The sequence below is a fragment of the Orussus abietinus genome, unplaced genomic scaffold, assembly GCF_000612105.2.
Source record: "Orussus abietinus isolate OABI.00-Male unplaced genomic scaffold, Oabi_2.0 scaffold40, whole genome shotgun sequence".
Lineage (NCBI taxonomy): Eukaryota > Metazoa > Arthropoda > Insecta > Hymenoptera > Orussidae > Orussus > Orussus abietinus.
The window spans coordinates 54,187-71,792 of record NW_019394244.1 but is presented as its reverse complement, the minus strand read 5'-3'; the positions used below and the strand labels follow the sequence as shown (position 1 = coordinate 71,792).

Here is a 17,606-nt window from a genome sequence, read left to right as displayed (position 1 = left end):
ATGGAGACATCGGGGAAAATCCTGAGAAAATGTATTTTACTAAATTGCGCTACCTTGCGTGGTGTTGATAATAAAAATCTAGAATTAAAGAGTCAGCCTATGTGTATATCCGAGAAGTGAAATTGTTGGAGCCTAGGATAGGACCCTATCGAAATTGAAAATTCATCGCGTTCGATAAAAAAATGCATTCCCTCTTAAACGTGCCAAGAATAGAAATAAACGATAAGAGATGTTAAAGGACCCTCTCCAAAATCAAATTTCGTAATCTCCCTCGACGGGGCTTCCGGAATTTCCGGAATTTCCGGAATTTCCGCGCAAAACTTGTCCAGGATTTTGACGGGGTGCGATAAGTCTCCGTAGGGCCAATCGAGCTGGAAATTCGGGGCGGCCGGAGGTGTCAACGTTCCTCCCCTCGTAAAGAATTAAACGTACCGGCGTCGAAGCGAAAAGCAATTTCGAACGGCAGCGCGGCCGTCAGATTTCCGCGCGGCAATTCATTTCGGAGCACCGGCTCTGGATCTCGACAAAGACCACCGAGGAGGGAAAAGGGGAGAAAAGTGGGAAATCCGGGAGGGTGCCATGACAGGGACCGCGGCAGGGACAGCGGCAGAGAGGGCGGCAACAACGGGGAAGAAGGGGAGGAGAGCCGTGGATCCGCGAGATATAGTATTTATTGACAGGGAGGAAGGGGGAGGGAAACAATTGCATCGGGATTTATTATTTCACGCAGCGATGGTTTACGATTCTCCCCAATGCGGACAATTCCCGCTCTGTCCTAACCGCCGAAGAGGTTCCCACCCTTTAACTCTTTGAACACGGAGCCACTTCGACGTATGGGCGAAATTCGTATCACTTGGGGGTGGGTTTTCGCCCCGAATATTTACCGTAATAAAAAGGCCGATAATATCGGCGATCTCTTATTTTCGCGCCTCCATAACCGACGGGGCCGCATGATAAAGGGGAATTTAACGAGGGGTTGCGGTTAGGTTAAACTATGTTTATACACCCCGCCACCTCCGGCTCCGGGGACCCTGCTCGGGATTATTAGCGTCGAGGGCACGTCGCCAGGAAGGTGTTTAATAGCCCTCCAACGGTGCAATCGCCGGTACCGGTGTACCCCGTACTTTACATACATTTGCATGCCTCACCGGGGGGGGGGGCGAAACCCCCCTTTCTATCTGGACGAAACACTCGCCGGACTTCGCGGATTTCCGCGACCCTCCCTTGGTAATTGCCGTTTAAAGTACTCCGTTGATTTTAAACTCGCCCCAAAAAAATGTATCGATACATTTCAGAATGTACTTAATTTTTTTTATTAAGGATCGTATGAAAAATATATCTATTTCCGAGGTCCCGAAACTCCAGATAGGGGAGGCGCGTCCTCCCGGAAAATCGCGGAAAATTCTGATAACGATCGCGGCAGCAGTTTCTAAGGCTCCCCCTCTGATAACAGGACAAGTTTGTTCGGTGGCTTTCGACACTCGATTTGTTTCGCAAATATTTGCCGCGAGTTTGCGATTCCTCCGGTTACTTCCGCTGAAAACTCGCAAGGGAAACATCCTTCCTCTCGGTGGAGGGTGGAGATCCTTTTTAATCGAGTCCGCCGTTTATGAAGCGCGTTTTATCAAAATCACTCCTCGAAAAAGAAATGAGAAAGACGTCCCCTTTCCCCAAAAATCGAAATCCATTTCTCGTCCAGAAGGAAAGGAAAATCGAACGAGTCCGTACCGACGATCTCCAGGTAACCGACGTTGCTGGACATCGGATCGGTGTTCACCTGACACATGTACCATCCCCTGTCGGTCTCTTTGGTGTCACGTATGTGCAACGACCACGTGCGATGTCCACTATGGGTGACCGCGATACGGTGGTTCTTCGTTATCACGTGGCTGGCGATCGTGAGGATGGTCTGAGTGTCGACCCTGAGCCACGCGACCTGAAATCCGAGAAAAAGAATGGACAATTTTCTTATTCCACTAATGATTCGATTTTAACATTCAAAAATCGCATCGATCGTTTATCACCCGCGTTTCGATTGTAATATTTAAAAACCGTATCGGTCATTAATAACAGCGTTTGGACGTTAATATTCTTCGTGAAAAAGAGAAGAAAGAAGAGCAAGGGAAGATCCCCAAAGAGGAGAATCAGCGATCCTTAGAAATCCGATTCCCAAAAGAGCGGTCGACATTAGCGGCGCCTCCGGAGGTTCCCTTAATCCAGTCGATCCGTTTACGCCGCAATTACGAATCCCCGGGGAGGACACGATCCTCAACCAAGGCGTAATTGTCCCGCGGGATGACGTACATCGTTCCATTATTCTAAAAAGAAAAAGAAATACCCCAAGAAAGATTGCTCGTACGCATTGTCCATCCCGAAGAAGACGGCGGAGAGACGCGCCTCCACCTCGTTAAGGATGCACCCGACGACGGAATCCTTTCTGTCCTCCTCCCCATTGAAGGAAACCGTTTCAGGCGCCGTTTACACGGGCGTTTCGGGGATTTATCGCCTTAGAAAAAGTCCGCAATGGATGCGGCGTCCTTTGTCAAGAGGGCGAGGAAGTTGCGCCTCGCGACTTCCTTCCGTTCGAGGACTTCGGAGGGAAGTGCGAGGCGAGTCCCTCAAGGGAGGAAATAATTGAGCGGGTCGGACGCGTGCGGAAGAGCCGCGTCTTTGTGCCGATAATTATCCGTACGCGATTCCGCCCGCGGGTTTCATTCCGCCTCGCGGAAACGCGAGTCTCGAAGGAGCTCCCAAGATTCCGACAAAGAAATCTCGATCGGGGGAGGAAAGAATCGCTACGAGTGTTCCTTACCCTCCGACGAGGTTGATTTTGAGGTTAACTTTAACGAGGTCGCGACTCCGCGAGAATTACGAAGATCCTCCTTCTTCGAGGACGCGGAGTCGTCAAGAAAAATCCCGGAAAATCCCGGAAAATCCACAATCGAGGTCCACCGAAAGAGATGTGAAGTAAAATTGTTTAAAGGTGGATCGTTAGTTTATAAGCGTGAATATAAAAATATTCTAAGGTTTAGGGGACGAGGAACGACGCGTCCGCTGGAGACCCGATTATCCGATGGATTGCGAACGAGCGACTCGAGTGTTTACGATGTAACAAAATGGAACGTTTTTCCGGCCGCTTTCCACGAGTGATATCGATGAAAAGTGCACGCATGCGAATAACAAGAGCAAGTGGAGCAACCGCCGAGAGCACCATAGGCGAGTTTTTCCCGGTTCGTCGACCGGACATCGATCACTTCGCGGTGGATTTTTTTCCCTTCCTGGCCGCCGTTCGGATGCCGTCAGATTCCTGGAAAATGACAGAAAATTCTTGGAAACTCTCGATCTCGACCGGCCGTCGAATTTCTGGATCAAAGACGCGAGCCGGAGGTGCGCGTCGTACCGTATCATCAAAGTTCGCATCGGAACGACGATCGGAATCAGTTCGAGTAACACACAGAGGCGTAATTAGCTCCCTGTGGGCGCCCTCGTAATTATTGTCCCTCCTCGTCCGACCAAGGAACTCGACATGCGAGCTTCTCTCTCTCTCTGACGACCGGTCCTCTTCCGCAACCGACGAGATCGCACGGGCGTTAATAAACAAGGGGCTAGCAGCTAATTGTTAATTGTTCGCGATCCGTGGCGGCGCTAATTGCGAGAGTAATTATTGTAACGACCTCCGAGCCCCTCGCGCCGCGAGTGCCTCTTACGTTCGGTCCTTAAATACGTAAAACGACCATTCCCAAGTTTCCCCGACAGATCTCTAAGCCTCGACTCCCTTAATTACGTTTTGACGCCGCCATATGCAAATTAAGTGGCATTAAGGCGACAAAGAGTTCTCAATTTCGGAACTTCTCCGAACTGGGCCCTAACGAATCGCTTCGAACTTTACAAAACGAGGGTGGAGGCCATAAGGAAGGTCCTGACCCCCGTGAAATTTACATGTTTTTCTTAATTTGTTTACAGGCGCGCTTTTTCTCATTTTTTCTATAAACGAACGATGCCGCTTTCACGTCGCCTTAACGTTCGACGGGTTTATGGTTTTTTGAGTTATGTTATGAGGAGATAATCAAGGCGCATGTTCACGTAGACGACGTAGAATAATCCTGAGGAATAATCGAGCCGGTGCGTGTCGGTGGTTTGGAAACGCATCGATTGTTCCCCACGTTGGATATACGGACATTTCGTGTATCCGTCGACCCCGTACTTGGGCGATAATACTCATCAAGCCTAATTGAAGGTTCTCACGTGAAACGTTCGGTGGAAACGAGTCCTGTTTCGGTCGGATCGCGTGGATCGAGATTCTCGGAGTTTCGAGAAATCGATGTCCTTTGCCCATCGGGAAGATCCGGTCATTTTCACTTTATCTCACGCTACCCGAAAAAGAGACGGGATTTATATACCTATCCTCTTAAATCCAGGAATTTTCTGCTTTTAAGAGAATAAAAGCAGGAAATTCCTGGTTTTATTCCCCTAGTGTCTCTTTTCGGCGGTTATGGCTCGCGGAGGGCTTTTCTTTTCCTTTTTTTCGCTTTTCTTTTAATTCTGGAGAGGAATCCCTGCAATCGAAACTAGGAACGATTATTCCGAGGTTAAATTCACTTTGAGGGATAGCGCGATAAAGCGGAAAGCACGCGATAGTCGTTCGACACGGAAGCGGGGATCAATTGTACATCGAGTAGTTGATAGAAACGGAGTAAGTGCGCTAATTGTTTTCCTCAACCTTGATTTCCGAGAAACTTGGAGTACAACGTCCCGGAACGCGTAATACCAGAATCATTTTTTCCCTATAATGAATTTAATCCTTTGGCTACCGAGAGCGCATAAAGGCGCCCGACGTTCGGTCCAATATTGCCTGCACGGTCAGGCGAATTTCGCCCGTATGTCGAAATGGCTCCGTATTCAAAGGATTAATTACGCGCGCAAGAGATCGCCATGAGAGACTTTCAAATTCCTGGAAATAATTATTCCTAGATATTTCCCACGCACTTGATGGTACTCGATGTACATTCCCTCGAAATGGGAATATTTCAACTTGTTAATCCGAGCGGAAGGTGTCACGCATGAAGACATTGGATGAAAAAAAAAAAAAAACTGAAAAAAAAAAACAAAAACAGGACGCGCGTTTTTATTTCGACGCTCGCCGGCAGTATGTACGCACGTCGGCGGGATAAAACGCATCAATCCGCGATTGCGTACTCTTGGGAATATCCCGTCATTGGGACGTATATATCGTATATCAATCGGGACATTTTTCGCGAGGTCGAAAACTGCCGGGAATAATCGGCGCCAGCGAACCGAAAATTTGGCCATTTTTATCCTCGGTTTTCGATCGTTGAAAATATTTCGACAACAAAGCGCCGATCCCCATTCGGTCCTTTATCTCAGGCTGGAGGATCCAGGAATTCGAAGCCTGCGGGGAGAAAATAAAAGAAATATATGGAACCCCGTTAGAGGTGCATCGAGGCTGACCTTAATGGCCAGAAATATGAATGCGAGGAAAAAAAAATGTAGTATCATCGACAGTTGTGGTATAAATGTCGCGGGATGATATTCCAGGAATTTCGATCGCTGTTCCTAATTACATCCAGCGGTATTAAGACACTTTCGCATAAATTCCGGAGATATGGCCGCAATCGAGTGGTCGTCCCCCGACACGCCACCGGCAGGAAAGCCCATTATCTTGAAGACCCGTAAATAAATGATGCTTTCCATGATAAATATACAACCCCCAGAGTAGATGGGGCGGATAAGGGGTCCCTATCTATATACGCGAGTGACGTCAGGGGTTTCGGGGGAATTAGTTAGCGACTCGAGTCGGCTCGAGTCGGCTCGATGAAAGGGTTGGCACCCTCGACTCTCGTCTTATGCACCTAGGGAGGTTTACCACCTGCAAATTGCAGAACCCCTCGCTCCTCCTGGAAGATAGGCATCGCTTTTCCGAGTAAACCGGGCCGGCATTTTGCGAGAAACGGTTTCTACGAAAAAGTGGCGCGTTTATATCCGGCCCTGATAAGGAAGGCGTTTCTTCCGCTCCGCGGAAAGGACGCAAAGGATGACATTTCGACGTAGACGCGTTACTCTGACATTTTGGACAAAATGAAATGGGGAGACCCCTCCAAATGTCAACGAAGAAGTCGCGAAGAGCTTCCCCCCATGTCGGCTTCGAGATTTTCCTGGCGAAATCTCGAAACGGCGGATTTCTTTTCCGCCTCCGTTTCCAGGAATTCTGACGCCGAAATAAAAATTCATGGAATCTTTTGCCAATTTATATTGTCCCTTGAATTGGCTTGGAATATCTCTTTCGTCCTTTCTGGGGTATTTTTTAACACTTCATTTAACATTTCTTCGATTAAATGCATTTTTATTTCCGTTAAATCTCGACGTCTCCCGATTCGCGATGTAACCTCGGTTTAGTCAGCTAGTCGAGGTTGACCGAGGATTTTCACAGAAACTCTCCCTCCTCCGGAACGATCCGTCTTGGCCGCAGGTTTTCCGCAAGGTGGGGCAGTCGGGACTTAATTGCGTATCCGCATGCGGAGAGAACGAGCCTCGAGGACAATGGGGAGGGCCGGAAATATCCGGCTTTGCGGCCGGGTAATAAAGTGTGTACTACTTATCAAGCGCGCGTAAGCTGCGGAAAGGGGGGTTGCGGAAATCACGCACGTACGGTATATGCGGAACGGCCGCGATTACTCGCGCAAAAGGACCGCGGTTAAGTTTCCCGGTTTCCCGGTTTCTGCGGGATCCTTGCGAGAGATGGCTCCAAAGGAGAGAGGGTCCGAGACTAGCGGCCGAAACGCGCCGAAACGCGCCGGAACGAAGGAACGGGAAACGGAGGGGTTACAAATTATCAACTAATTCGCGGAGGGAGGTTTCCGGGGTTTGCGGTGGTCCAGGGATTCGCATCTCTACCCTCGAGGTGAGAAAACGAAAAGAGTTGATTTACTCGTCATGGACCGAAAATACGGAACGGGGGGGCCGATTAATTGCCGAAGTCTCCGCGGGGGGTCTTATCAAATGATAACGCGCAGATTGGGTTAAGACTTTCGACTCTCGGTCCTGAAATTGGATGATCTCGGTATTCGGGCTTGTTAATTTTCCGTGGTTTCCAGTGTTGCGTCCTCGCCCTTCTCTCTCTGGGAAACTTATAATCGAGGCAGGGAACTTTCCCAGATTACGGGGGCGGTTTGCCCCCCGCCCCCCGTCATCCGGCTGGGATTTCTGCTCCTCGAAAGTAGCTGCGAGCCTCGGACTTACCCAAAGAACGCCTAAACTGTTAAACATTTCTCGTTTCGTAACGAGCTGTGGACATTTCCGTGTAAGCTAGGTGGATGCATCAAGGGGATACGAAAGGCGCTAAGAAATTTAATCGACGTCGATAAAGTGAAATTCATCTGTACCCTTTTTGGGGGAATGCCGATTTGGATTCTCGAGGTGGAACTACCGACATTTATATTTATGTCGAAGGCTTTTACGTGATTCATGACTCTTTATACTCAAGAAGTCAATTTTTCCCATCAAACGTAGTAGTCGCAAGTGGAGTTTTCCCATAGTACTCGGACACTTCCCTCGCAAGTACCCATCGCGAGTGGATTTTTCGCGTAGTAGGGGCACTTCCTCGTAGTAGCCCGACATTTCCCTCGCACCATAAGGACGAATTCCCCGCTACGAGCCGTCGTCCCGTCGATATCGACCCGTCGTCCTCTCCTCGGCTTTTGACTGCCAGTTCGCCGGGGAATGACCCGGGGAATGACCCGAGGACCGTCGATATCCCGGATGTCAGGGACTCGAAAGACGAGCACTTTGCCACCGGGCAATGGCGGGCCGCGAACTTCCGGTGCGCGACCTCGCAATAAGACGGCGCGCAAAGAAAAGCCCTCTCCCCGTTATCGAGCAATAAGGTCCTTACGATCGCGGCCTTCCGTTATTACGCGACTGCGAATTGCCCCCGTTCCTCAGGGCGAAACGAGAAAAGGCACATTTCCTTCGCCTTCTTATTCCTCCGAGGATGCAAGCGACGTCCTGACCCTTTGGACCGTCTACGGGGATAAAGGACGACGTTTGGATTTCTCGGCAATTTCCTTTCTTTGCCGAGAAACGGAGAAGGGCATTTTCCGAGGTCGGGGGTCTCTAAGAAAATTCCTGAACATCGTAATGAAATAAGAGGATATGGAAGCGTCGGCCTGTATATACCCGAGAAGTCAAATCGTTGGGGAAAGTATTCCCCGAATTGGAGGTGCCGATTAGTTTGAAATTTTCCCACGTGGAGGCCCTACGGTAGGTCCTGACCTCTAGGTCGGGACTTTGATAGAAGCGTTCCGGAAGGGGCGAGGCCGAACCGGAAGCCGATGGCCCGGAAGGAAGAGAGTCGTTCCCCGACGTTCGACGATTCAATCAACGCGGCACATTGTCGGCATCTCGACGTAGGCGGATATTCCCGAGCCCTGGATATGAAAAATGACGCGACCGACAGACCCCCAACAGACTCCCGCTCACCTGCGACAACGTCATTCTAGCATCGTCCACCTTAAGAGGATACGAAAGGCGCTAAGAAATTTAATCGACGTCGATTAAGTGAAATGCATCTATACCCTTTTTGGGGGGAATGCCGATTTCAATTCTCAAGGGGGAACATAAGCTGGCGCGTCCCATTACCGACATTTATATTTACGGTCTACGGTGAGAATTATACGAACCGAAGGGTTCTATATGTCATTTCGGGGAAGTAATGATAAAAAGAGCGACGTAAAACTGCCGAAATCCCATGAATTCATGATTCTTTATATTCTGACGAACCGACGTCGCCATCTGTGACGTTTAGCTGCAACTAAATTTTTCCTCCAAAAACCCGCGTTAGCCGCAGGACGAGCCAGCATTCTCTTGCAATCGTTGATGAAAGTATTTACCACATTTTCCCACCTGACTCTGTAATATTCCATTTCTACGGTATTCCAAATTGTTCGAGCTAGATCCTGAAACTCTTCATTATCGATTCTAAAAAAACGTTAAAAAAGTTAAAAAAAAAACGAAAGAAGAAATTCCCTAGATCGAAAATCCGGATAATTTCTCAAGTGATCGGAAGAGAGTAGTCTCCCCAAAGCCGCGAAGATTCAAAGGGGCGTTTTCTTCCCCTAGAATTTAAAGAGTACCCCATTTCAATTAGGCTTACCCCCGTAAAGATCCCCATCCGCGAATCGCGGTCGCAAGTAATTTCCGACCTTACTAATGGAATTGTGAAATTACCCCTCTCCCGTCGGGGGAGTAATGCGTAAAGGGTGCGAAACTTTTAACCGTAAAGAATTGTCCCCCTGGAAGTACTCTATGAGTAAAGAAATGAGAGAAATAAATAAATAAACCGAGGGAGAGAATATCAAGAAATAAAGAGAAATCCTCTCGCGTAAACTCGAGAAACTGTTTTGGTTTCTTTTTTCTTTTTTCTTTTTTCTTCCACCCACTCGGGGATGCGTAATTTAGATAAATCTCTTTTACCGACGTCGATCAAGTTCCTCGAGATGTTTCACATCACCTTAAACGCGAACTCGTCGGAGGCGGAAGATCCTACGGTCAGAGATAGGAGGGCCGTCACCTGAGAATCTCTCGACATGCGCGGCGGGTTCTCATCGATTTGCCGTACCCTACTCTTGGAATAGTCGCACTGGGACAATTCGGGAGCAAAATCAGGGAACGAGGGTTGAATTACACGTAAAAAGGGGTGACTTTTTCCGGGGCAAGCGGGAATAAACCCTACGCGATGAATAATCCGGGGATCGCGACGCCTGCGCTTTCCGTATGTATTTCCGTAACTCCGGGCCGATCGGTAAGCTATCCGTTCCCGGGCTTTAATTCGGAAGTAATTTCAGCGCCAGGAGGGATTCAAATAAGATTTAGGGAATCCGAGATAAAGCCTCTTTTTAGAGAAGCGGCGCTCTCAAGCAATCTGGCCGGGGCGATCGGCGGCCAAGTTATTTTTGTAAATCAACCCTGCGGGGCGTTTTCATTTCCGAACCTTCAAGCCCTCTCTCTCTCTCTCTCTCTCTCTCTCTAACTAGTTCCAGGTTGCAACCTATCCGAACCATTAAACATTGAGCCGTTAAACTATAAATCCCTAGATAAGTAGCGACGCGCCCTCGCGGTTTCGAGGTTATGTCCTCGGCGAGGGGGGAAGGAAAATTCCCCGAGATCGATATGCCCGCGAAAGTGGAGACCGTAGGAGAAAAAAGAGATGGTCGCTTAACAAACTGCTTAATTCACGCCCCGAGGGATTTTATTCCTACTTAATGGACTCCTATAGCGAATTACGTATCCAGGACTCCTCGGGAAAAATCCTCACCCGTGAAATGATAACTCTCTCGGCCGTGGCCGGGTCGCTGCTCGCATTACTAATTCAATCAACCAGGAGGCCACTCGATGCCGATTCCGCTCCCATGGATCGAAATTCGTTTCCTCCCCTCCTCGGCAATAAAAAAAAAAATATCGATCCCACGACGCGCTAATGAAAATGCATTTTTTAATTATCTTGCGACGGAGCACTCTTTTTCGCGATAAGGCGATAAACTTCCAAGTGTCGTGCCAGCTACAGTAGTTCGCGATGATCCTTGATAATCCTTAATAAATCGCGATAATTCAAAGGAATTCATTATAAATCGCGACAATTCCCTATAAATCGCTAATGGCCGAACTCGTATCTCGGACTTGACCGTTCCCTCTCACGTAGGAGGAATTAATGAGGAAACGATTAATTACTTGAAGAGGTACCACTCGAGGACTCACCTTGTAGGGGCCGAGGTTCTCGACGATGCAGGTGAAAATGGCCTCCCTGCCGACGGAGACGGTGAGATTGTTCAGCGGCTTGCCGAACCTCGGTAGATCTGCAACATAAAGTCCGGGCCGTACTAACCGGGAACAAATTTAAATTCCACGAGCGTAGTTATTGGTCTCGGCCGAGTAGAGGAAGGAGGAAGAGGAAGAGGAAAGTTCGCCAAAGTACTCGAAGCGAACGGCACGAGTTAACCGGTAAGCGGGTCAAGAAGGGCTTAAAACAAACTCTTTGTTTCCCCAACAAAGTCTTTTCACCGGCGAATTATCTAGGTATATACCCGGGGAGGCCCTCGATGGAAATCTCGTTCGGTTATCGCGGCATTTCCCGCCCTTCCACTCGGCGGAGGGAAAAATATAGAAGAAAAAAGGAAAAACCAGGAAAATCGGCCTCCCAGGTGGAGACCGCTGTTAAAGGCTTCGAAAAAGAGGCGAACAACGTGACAACGGCATGACTTTTCCGTGCGTTTTAATATCAAATGGAGCGTTCGCCGATACTCGAAAAGTACAACAAAAAATATATATATTATGTTTATAAATTATTTAAATTAAACATGTCACTGAGATTTTCAGCAAATATTTTAGATGTCTTCAAATGAAATCTACAGGATATCTTAAAAAATCTGTCGGTTGAAATATTTAGCAAAGACATCAAGAAAATATTTATAAATTATTCTATGATGCTAGGGCTGCCTCGAGAAATAATCCTCGGCTCGGAAATCGTACCGTTTGGCGGAAGTCCACTTAAAGGATTCGCTTAACTTGGCGCCGGATTTCCGGCGGAAACCAATAGGATTTAATCCTCTTTTCTCCTCCATTGAAAAAGATCGTCCATTCGGTCGAATCCGCCAAGGGAGAACAATCCGCGGATGCTCCTGCCGAAATGGGATATACTCCCCCTTTTTCTATCCTTTTATTTTCTTCCTGTACTTAGGAGGATATGAAAGAGTCAGCCCATATATATATATATATATATATATATATATATAAGAAGTGAAATCGTTGGGGAAAGTATTCCCCGAATTGGAGGTACCGATTTCTTTGAAATTTTCCCATGTGGATATGGAGGCGCTAAAGTAGGTCCTTAAACTCATGGAATTTCATTTCTCATCGAAAATTGATTTACTTTTCATGGACTGGAACCAACATGGCGGGGTCCGGGCACGAATTCAATGTTTTACGCTCCTTGGAGACGATATAAAATAATTTGTAATTTACATACGTTCTTTGTGCAATTCTTACGAAGGATACGCCGTAAGGATTTTCGCATGAATTCGTGAGGGATGAAATCAGGACTCCCCTAGGTCGTCCAAAATTCGATCGGCACCGTCCGCCGATCACTGATAAGCGGCCGAGCCGCGCAATTGACCCATCACGATTTCCCCGTAATTGTTCGCGAAACGAATTAACGCGATGCACGCAATGCGCCTCCAACTTATTCACGTCGCGGTATCTCGGTCCGTAGGCGGCTAAAATACGTCGTAAAGGCATGTAACGATACACAAAAGGTTCGATTCAACCTAACCCCTCTTTTTCTCCCCGATTATGCCTAGCCACTCCCGAGATCGAGCTTATCGATAACGCAAACCGCAGTAACATGACGGAAGCCGAAGGAATTTGTACAGCTTTTTCCCAATTGGGTGCACCTATGGAGGCCCTAAGGAATAACGCGATGCTCGTGAAATTTCATTGTTCACGCGTGTTAATGTTTTAGATAATTCGGTTTACCCAGTTTGGAGAAGAGTTCTATCTATATTTCGACTATCAGAAAAGATGCTAGGCCACGACAAACGCGGCCTAGCAACACGTTCCGCTTCCGGTGCATCGCAACCGCTGCGGATGCAAACTGCAACGCTCGCGAAAATAGGAGAGAAAAGAGAAAAGGGGAAAAAAATGAAAAAAATGAAGGAGGCTTCAACCCCGAAAGCCAACAATATTCCCAAAGTCTCGCCGAACCCTCGATTTCCAGTCTTATCGGGGGATGTATTTAATAATTCGCTCCTGTGTGTATTGCTCAAATCGGAGACTGCTAGACGGGATTTACTTTACGACCGCTTTTCAGTAAGTGGAGGATATTTCCGGCGATATCGCGGCGCGATATTAATCTCGGCAATGTTTTGTAATTCGGAGGTTTTACAGCCGGTGCAATTACGCCGATTAATCGTCCCCGTGGCCATTGCCGCGATCGAGATACCGCAATTGGGAACGGTTTCCATTTATAATTCTTCGGAAAATTTCCCAAAATTCTGCGACCCTCCGTTTTGGTGGACGCGCCGCGTCGGAATTTACTGTCACATTAACGACACGAGGCCGCGACACTTGCGTAGAAAAAAAGGAACAAAAAAAGAAAATCGCGTATTAAAGAGAAAAATTGATTAATATTAAAGGGGGCTATTAATTCCTGGGATTATATTTGAAAATTTCGACATTTGCGGCAATGTTGAGGTCGAAAATCGGCAAAAAGCGAGAAAAGGTACGCAACGCGTGGTGGCGATCCGCGAGATTTTCGCGAGAGAGAGATTAAACCCCCTTCTGTAATCAGATCGACGTAATAACCCCCCTCCCCATTACACTACTTCGTTACTCCTGGCCCCGCTCGACGGGATTTCCCTTGGCTGGACAATTACGGGGCATTTTAATTAAAAATTCTATTAATTCGCCACGGAGGAGGACCTCGCGATGCGAATTCGCGAACGGAGCGATTAAAGGACGATCCGACATTCCCGAATAATTATCCGACGGGAATTCTCCCCCTAGGGGAACAAATTCCCATGATCCTTGGAATCGTCCCGACGAAAGAAAAATAATTAATCCCACCCGTCCAAGGATTTTTCAGATACGATTATGGAGAAAGCACCGTGAAGGATCGAAGTTTAAGAGGATACGAAAGGCGGTAAGAAATTTAATCGACGTCGATAAAGTGAAATTCGTCGTCTATACCTTTTTTCGAGGGAATACCGATTTGAATGTACTCTTAATTTTTCTCCGGAGATTTGACGGAGGCTGCGTGAGAGATTCGGTCCAGCATCCGCAAGGATCTAGGAACGATACCGAGGCGAATGATAGATGGTGTAGCGTCACGCCGACGGAGATACGCAGGTGCAGGATGACGGAAAGAAGAGATACCGCTTGCGTCCTGACAAGGAGGATTGATAACGCGATATCGCGATATCGCGCCGACGGATAACGAGATAGGGAGAGGGAGAGGGCGACGCGTCCCTTCGCCACTTGGACGGTGATTACGGTCGATTATCCGCTGTCGTCGACGGATCGATCTGCCAATATCATCGATACAATCCCGCGATTGCTTCGTGATAAGCCTTAAAGACGGAAAAATTAAAATAAAACACCCTTTTACTACTATGACCGCCCGACGTTTGGTCCAATATCGCCTGCACGGTCAGACGAATTTCGGTGCTGAAGGGGTTTATTGGAAGTAATATCGAAATGTGACGGTATCATTTTCAACGAAAAATCGACGTTGATTTTTTCCAACCCGATACTTTCATTTAACGAATATAACGTCTTAGAAACGTTGATTTAACTTGTAAGTGCTTATTCGGAGGGGCCGATTTCTTCGATTTCGAATTTTTCTCGAAGAAAGGAGATTTCGGGGAGGTTCTCCGGAGCTCTCTCGAGGGAGGATCTGGATCCTGCGATGGAAACGGGTGCGGGATAAAGGATTACTTTGGCCGTGCGTGTGCGTTCATACGTAGGTGTGTACGGGAGAGGGATACGAGGGATCGTAAAAGAGAGATTTAAGTTCAATTAAAAGTGCATCAGAGCCTTTGCCGAGCACGCACCTCGGCTTCCCTTCGACGTATCTCCTTCCTCGCAGGATCGGAGGACGATCCGTGTTATTCCTCTCGTGGATCGTTAATCTCGAGGGATGTCGAAGAGACCACCACCCAGGAATTATACGAATCGATTCTCCGTTGATATATTATTTATAGATAAGAGGGGAAAAAATTACTATCTACCCTCTTCCTTTCATTCCGCATTTCCGCTGGCAAATCTTCATCCACGTATTTAAGGACGTGTTCTTAACTCGATTCCTGGATCCCGATAATTTCGATCGACTCGGATTCGAGTTCCATCCTTGAAGACGCATTTTAAGGTAATCCTAACCCGAAGGATAACCGACTTTATCCCGAGGATGTCGCCGAGGAGGCGGGGGACACTTTGAATCTCCTCCTGGAAGAGGCTGGGGGCCGTAACCGAGCATCGCACATCGGTTTCACGCTCTCGGGAGCGCCAAAAGGGCCGCCATCTTGGCGAAGAAAAGGGCCAAATCTAATTCACCACCCCCCGATTTCGAGGACGAGCATCCTCGTCGAGGCTTGAAATCGGTATCGACCCAGACCCCGCTGAGAGTGGAATATCCGTAAGTTAATCGTATATAGATATCTGTGAACTCTACTTTAGATACACTCAAAGGCTAGTTTTTAAAGTTGGTTTTCGCCGGCTCTGAGCTCGGGTGGGCAATTGGCGTTTAATAAAGAAAATGCAATTAGCACCTCGGCCGCAGTTAGAAAACAGGGATGTGAATTAGAAACGAGATCTGATGTCTTGGGCCACCCCGAGGATGTGCATTATTTCGAGCTAGCCAGGAATTGGGGAACTGCTTCCTCCTAAATGTACAATGGCGGACATGAATACTACCTCCGCTGCAGATACGGCATCGCCAGTGCAGAATGAGAGGGCATTGATGTCTCCCAATGCACGCCAACCGAATTGAGAGAAAAGTTTTATAAACAAAACCTCTTCGATGCCACTTTCACATCACCTTAAAGCCTCCGATAATTCGGTGCACCCAGTTTGGGGAAATCTTTTATAACTACCTTCACACTTTTTCTTACGTATACATCGCACTTTCATATCACCTTAAGTGTTCGGCCAGTGGTACACTAACCTTATCTCGCGTTCGCGTGAATAATCCCGACTCGATTACTCGGGGGGTAAAGAAATCGAGGCCGAGGCGATTTAATTAGCTAATTAAACGGAGCAGTTTGCCGCGTGGATATCGGATCGCAGGCTCCATCGAGAGAAAGAGAGAGAATCTAATCGCCCGCAACGGATCCGTCGCTTCCGTCTCTCGTTCAAGAATTAAACTTCCGTCGAAGTAACCGGAAGTGCTTGCATTTGCAAATGCATTTAAATTTCGAATATTCCCCGAAGTAAGAAAATATTTTTTTGGCTCGATGAAAATTACTTTTCGCCGTACCTTTAACAACGATTAAACAATCCCCCTAAGGGTCTCGAGCTTCACGAAAGCACGCTCCGATACGCCAAACGAGAATCGATTTTCCAGGACCAGGGAGCGGATATGGCGGTAATTCGCGACACGCGATCCTACCCCTTTGCAAATATATCCCTCGAGTCTTCCTTTCCACCATGGAAATCCCATCGGCTCCGAGATTTCCCCAGAAAAAGAAAATCGAAAAATTCCAAAGCCCCTTGATTTAAAATATGTGACAAGTCAAATCGTTGGGGAAATTATTCCACGAATGGGTGGTACCGATTCGTTTGAAATTGGAGGCCCTAAAGTAGGTCCTGGTCCGCTCCCGTTTTCGATTTTTCCCCGTCCGCGCCGTCCTCGCCGTCCTCACCGTTTCCTCCGCCAATCACGTGTGCACCATTAATTAACTAAGCGGTGGCCACGATTAGCAAACACCCGCCGTGTTTGCCGGGGAGATTTCCCGTTTGATTGCGCCTAATTCGCGGATGGGGACCCGCTCACAGCCGACACGTCGGCGTTTGCAGAGCGAATCGGCGGTATTAACCCTTTCCGATCGGCAAATTTCTCTGACGGGAGTACCAACTAGTCGGAGCAAATTCAGTAGTACATGACGCACATCTCCATGCCCGAGAAAAATCATTTCCTCCACCATTTGAGGGATTAGTGACATCATGGCACCGACTTCTATGACGACTATGACGACTATGACGACTTTCGAATGCGGAAAACGGAAAAATCATCGGGTTAACATGAATTATTCCAATTATTCGATAATCATTTTTTAAGGAAGGTGCGTAGAATTTTGCCCGACACTGGGTCGGGTGTAAGTTTTAAATACGAAACGCGACACGTTTATCACGGTCCAATTCGACGCGATAACGCCGCGGGGGCGGAGGGGAGGAATTGCAAAACGCGCGACACGACCTACGCAATTTCGCTCACACGTGAGGCAACGCGTGAGACGTGATATATAGGGACGCCCTTTAATTGGACACACTCGGATTTTCCACAAGAGGGGTTTCCACCTTTTTTCCGCGGTCCCATTCCGCGGTACGGAGGAGGAAACGCAAATGGAGTCAAGGCGGCGTAACTAAAATAACGCAACACCGTTCCTTCCCCTCCCCCCCCGCTGCAACGTCCCATTATTCGGGTCTTGCAACAAACTCCGAATTATCTCTCAAGTACAAAAATTAAAAAATCACTCAAAATCGAGACGATTTTGATGACATCGTTTGATTGACACCCTAAGAAGTTGAATTTTCTCTCCGGTTTAAAAATTCAAAAATTATATTTTAATTACGGCGTTTCTTAAATAATGATCTGTATCACTGAATTCCTAGGGTCAAATGATGCTTATCGACGTCGGGGTTATTTGAAACATGTGAAAATGCCACTTCGTTAATATCACTTCTCGGCGTGTCCCTCTTTAATCCGTCTTGTGTATTTACTCCGTTTACTGCATTTGTCAATGACCGTCGCGAATCGCTCTGGGCGATTAACCGGGCTAAATCTGCGGTTGGCGTAAAAGGTGGACGCGCCTCTGGAAGGAAAA

At 47.8% G+C, this 17,606-nt stretch overlaps 1 protein-coding gene across 2 annotated transcripts in view; it reads right to left on the bottom strand.

Annotated features, from left to right (window-relative positions):
- LOC105704405 (lachesin) overlaps window positions 1–17,606 on the bottom strand; it is a 28,770-nt gene that overhangs the window by 5,969 nt on the left and 5,195 nt on the right. For both annotated transcript variants that reach the window (XM_012433604.2, XM_012433603.2), the window contains exons 2-3: window positions 10,771–10,868; window positions 1,729–1,936 (exon numbers count right to left, since the gene is read on the bottom strand). In XM_012433604.2, the coding sequence (XP_012289027.1) occupies window positions 1,729–1,936; window positions 10,771–10,868 (306 nt within the window). The remainder of the gene's footprint in view (window positions 1–1,728; window positions 1,937–10,770; window positions 10,869–17,606) is intronic.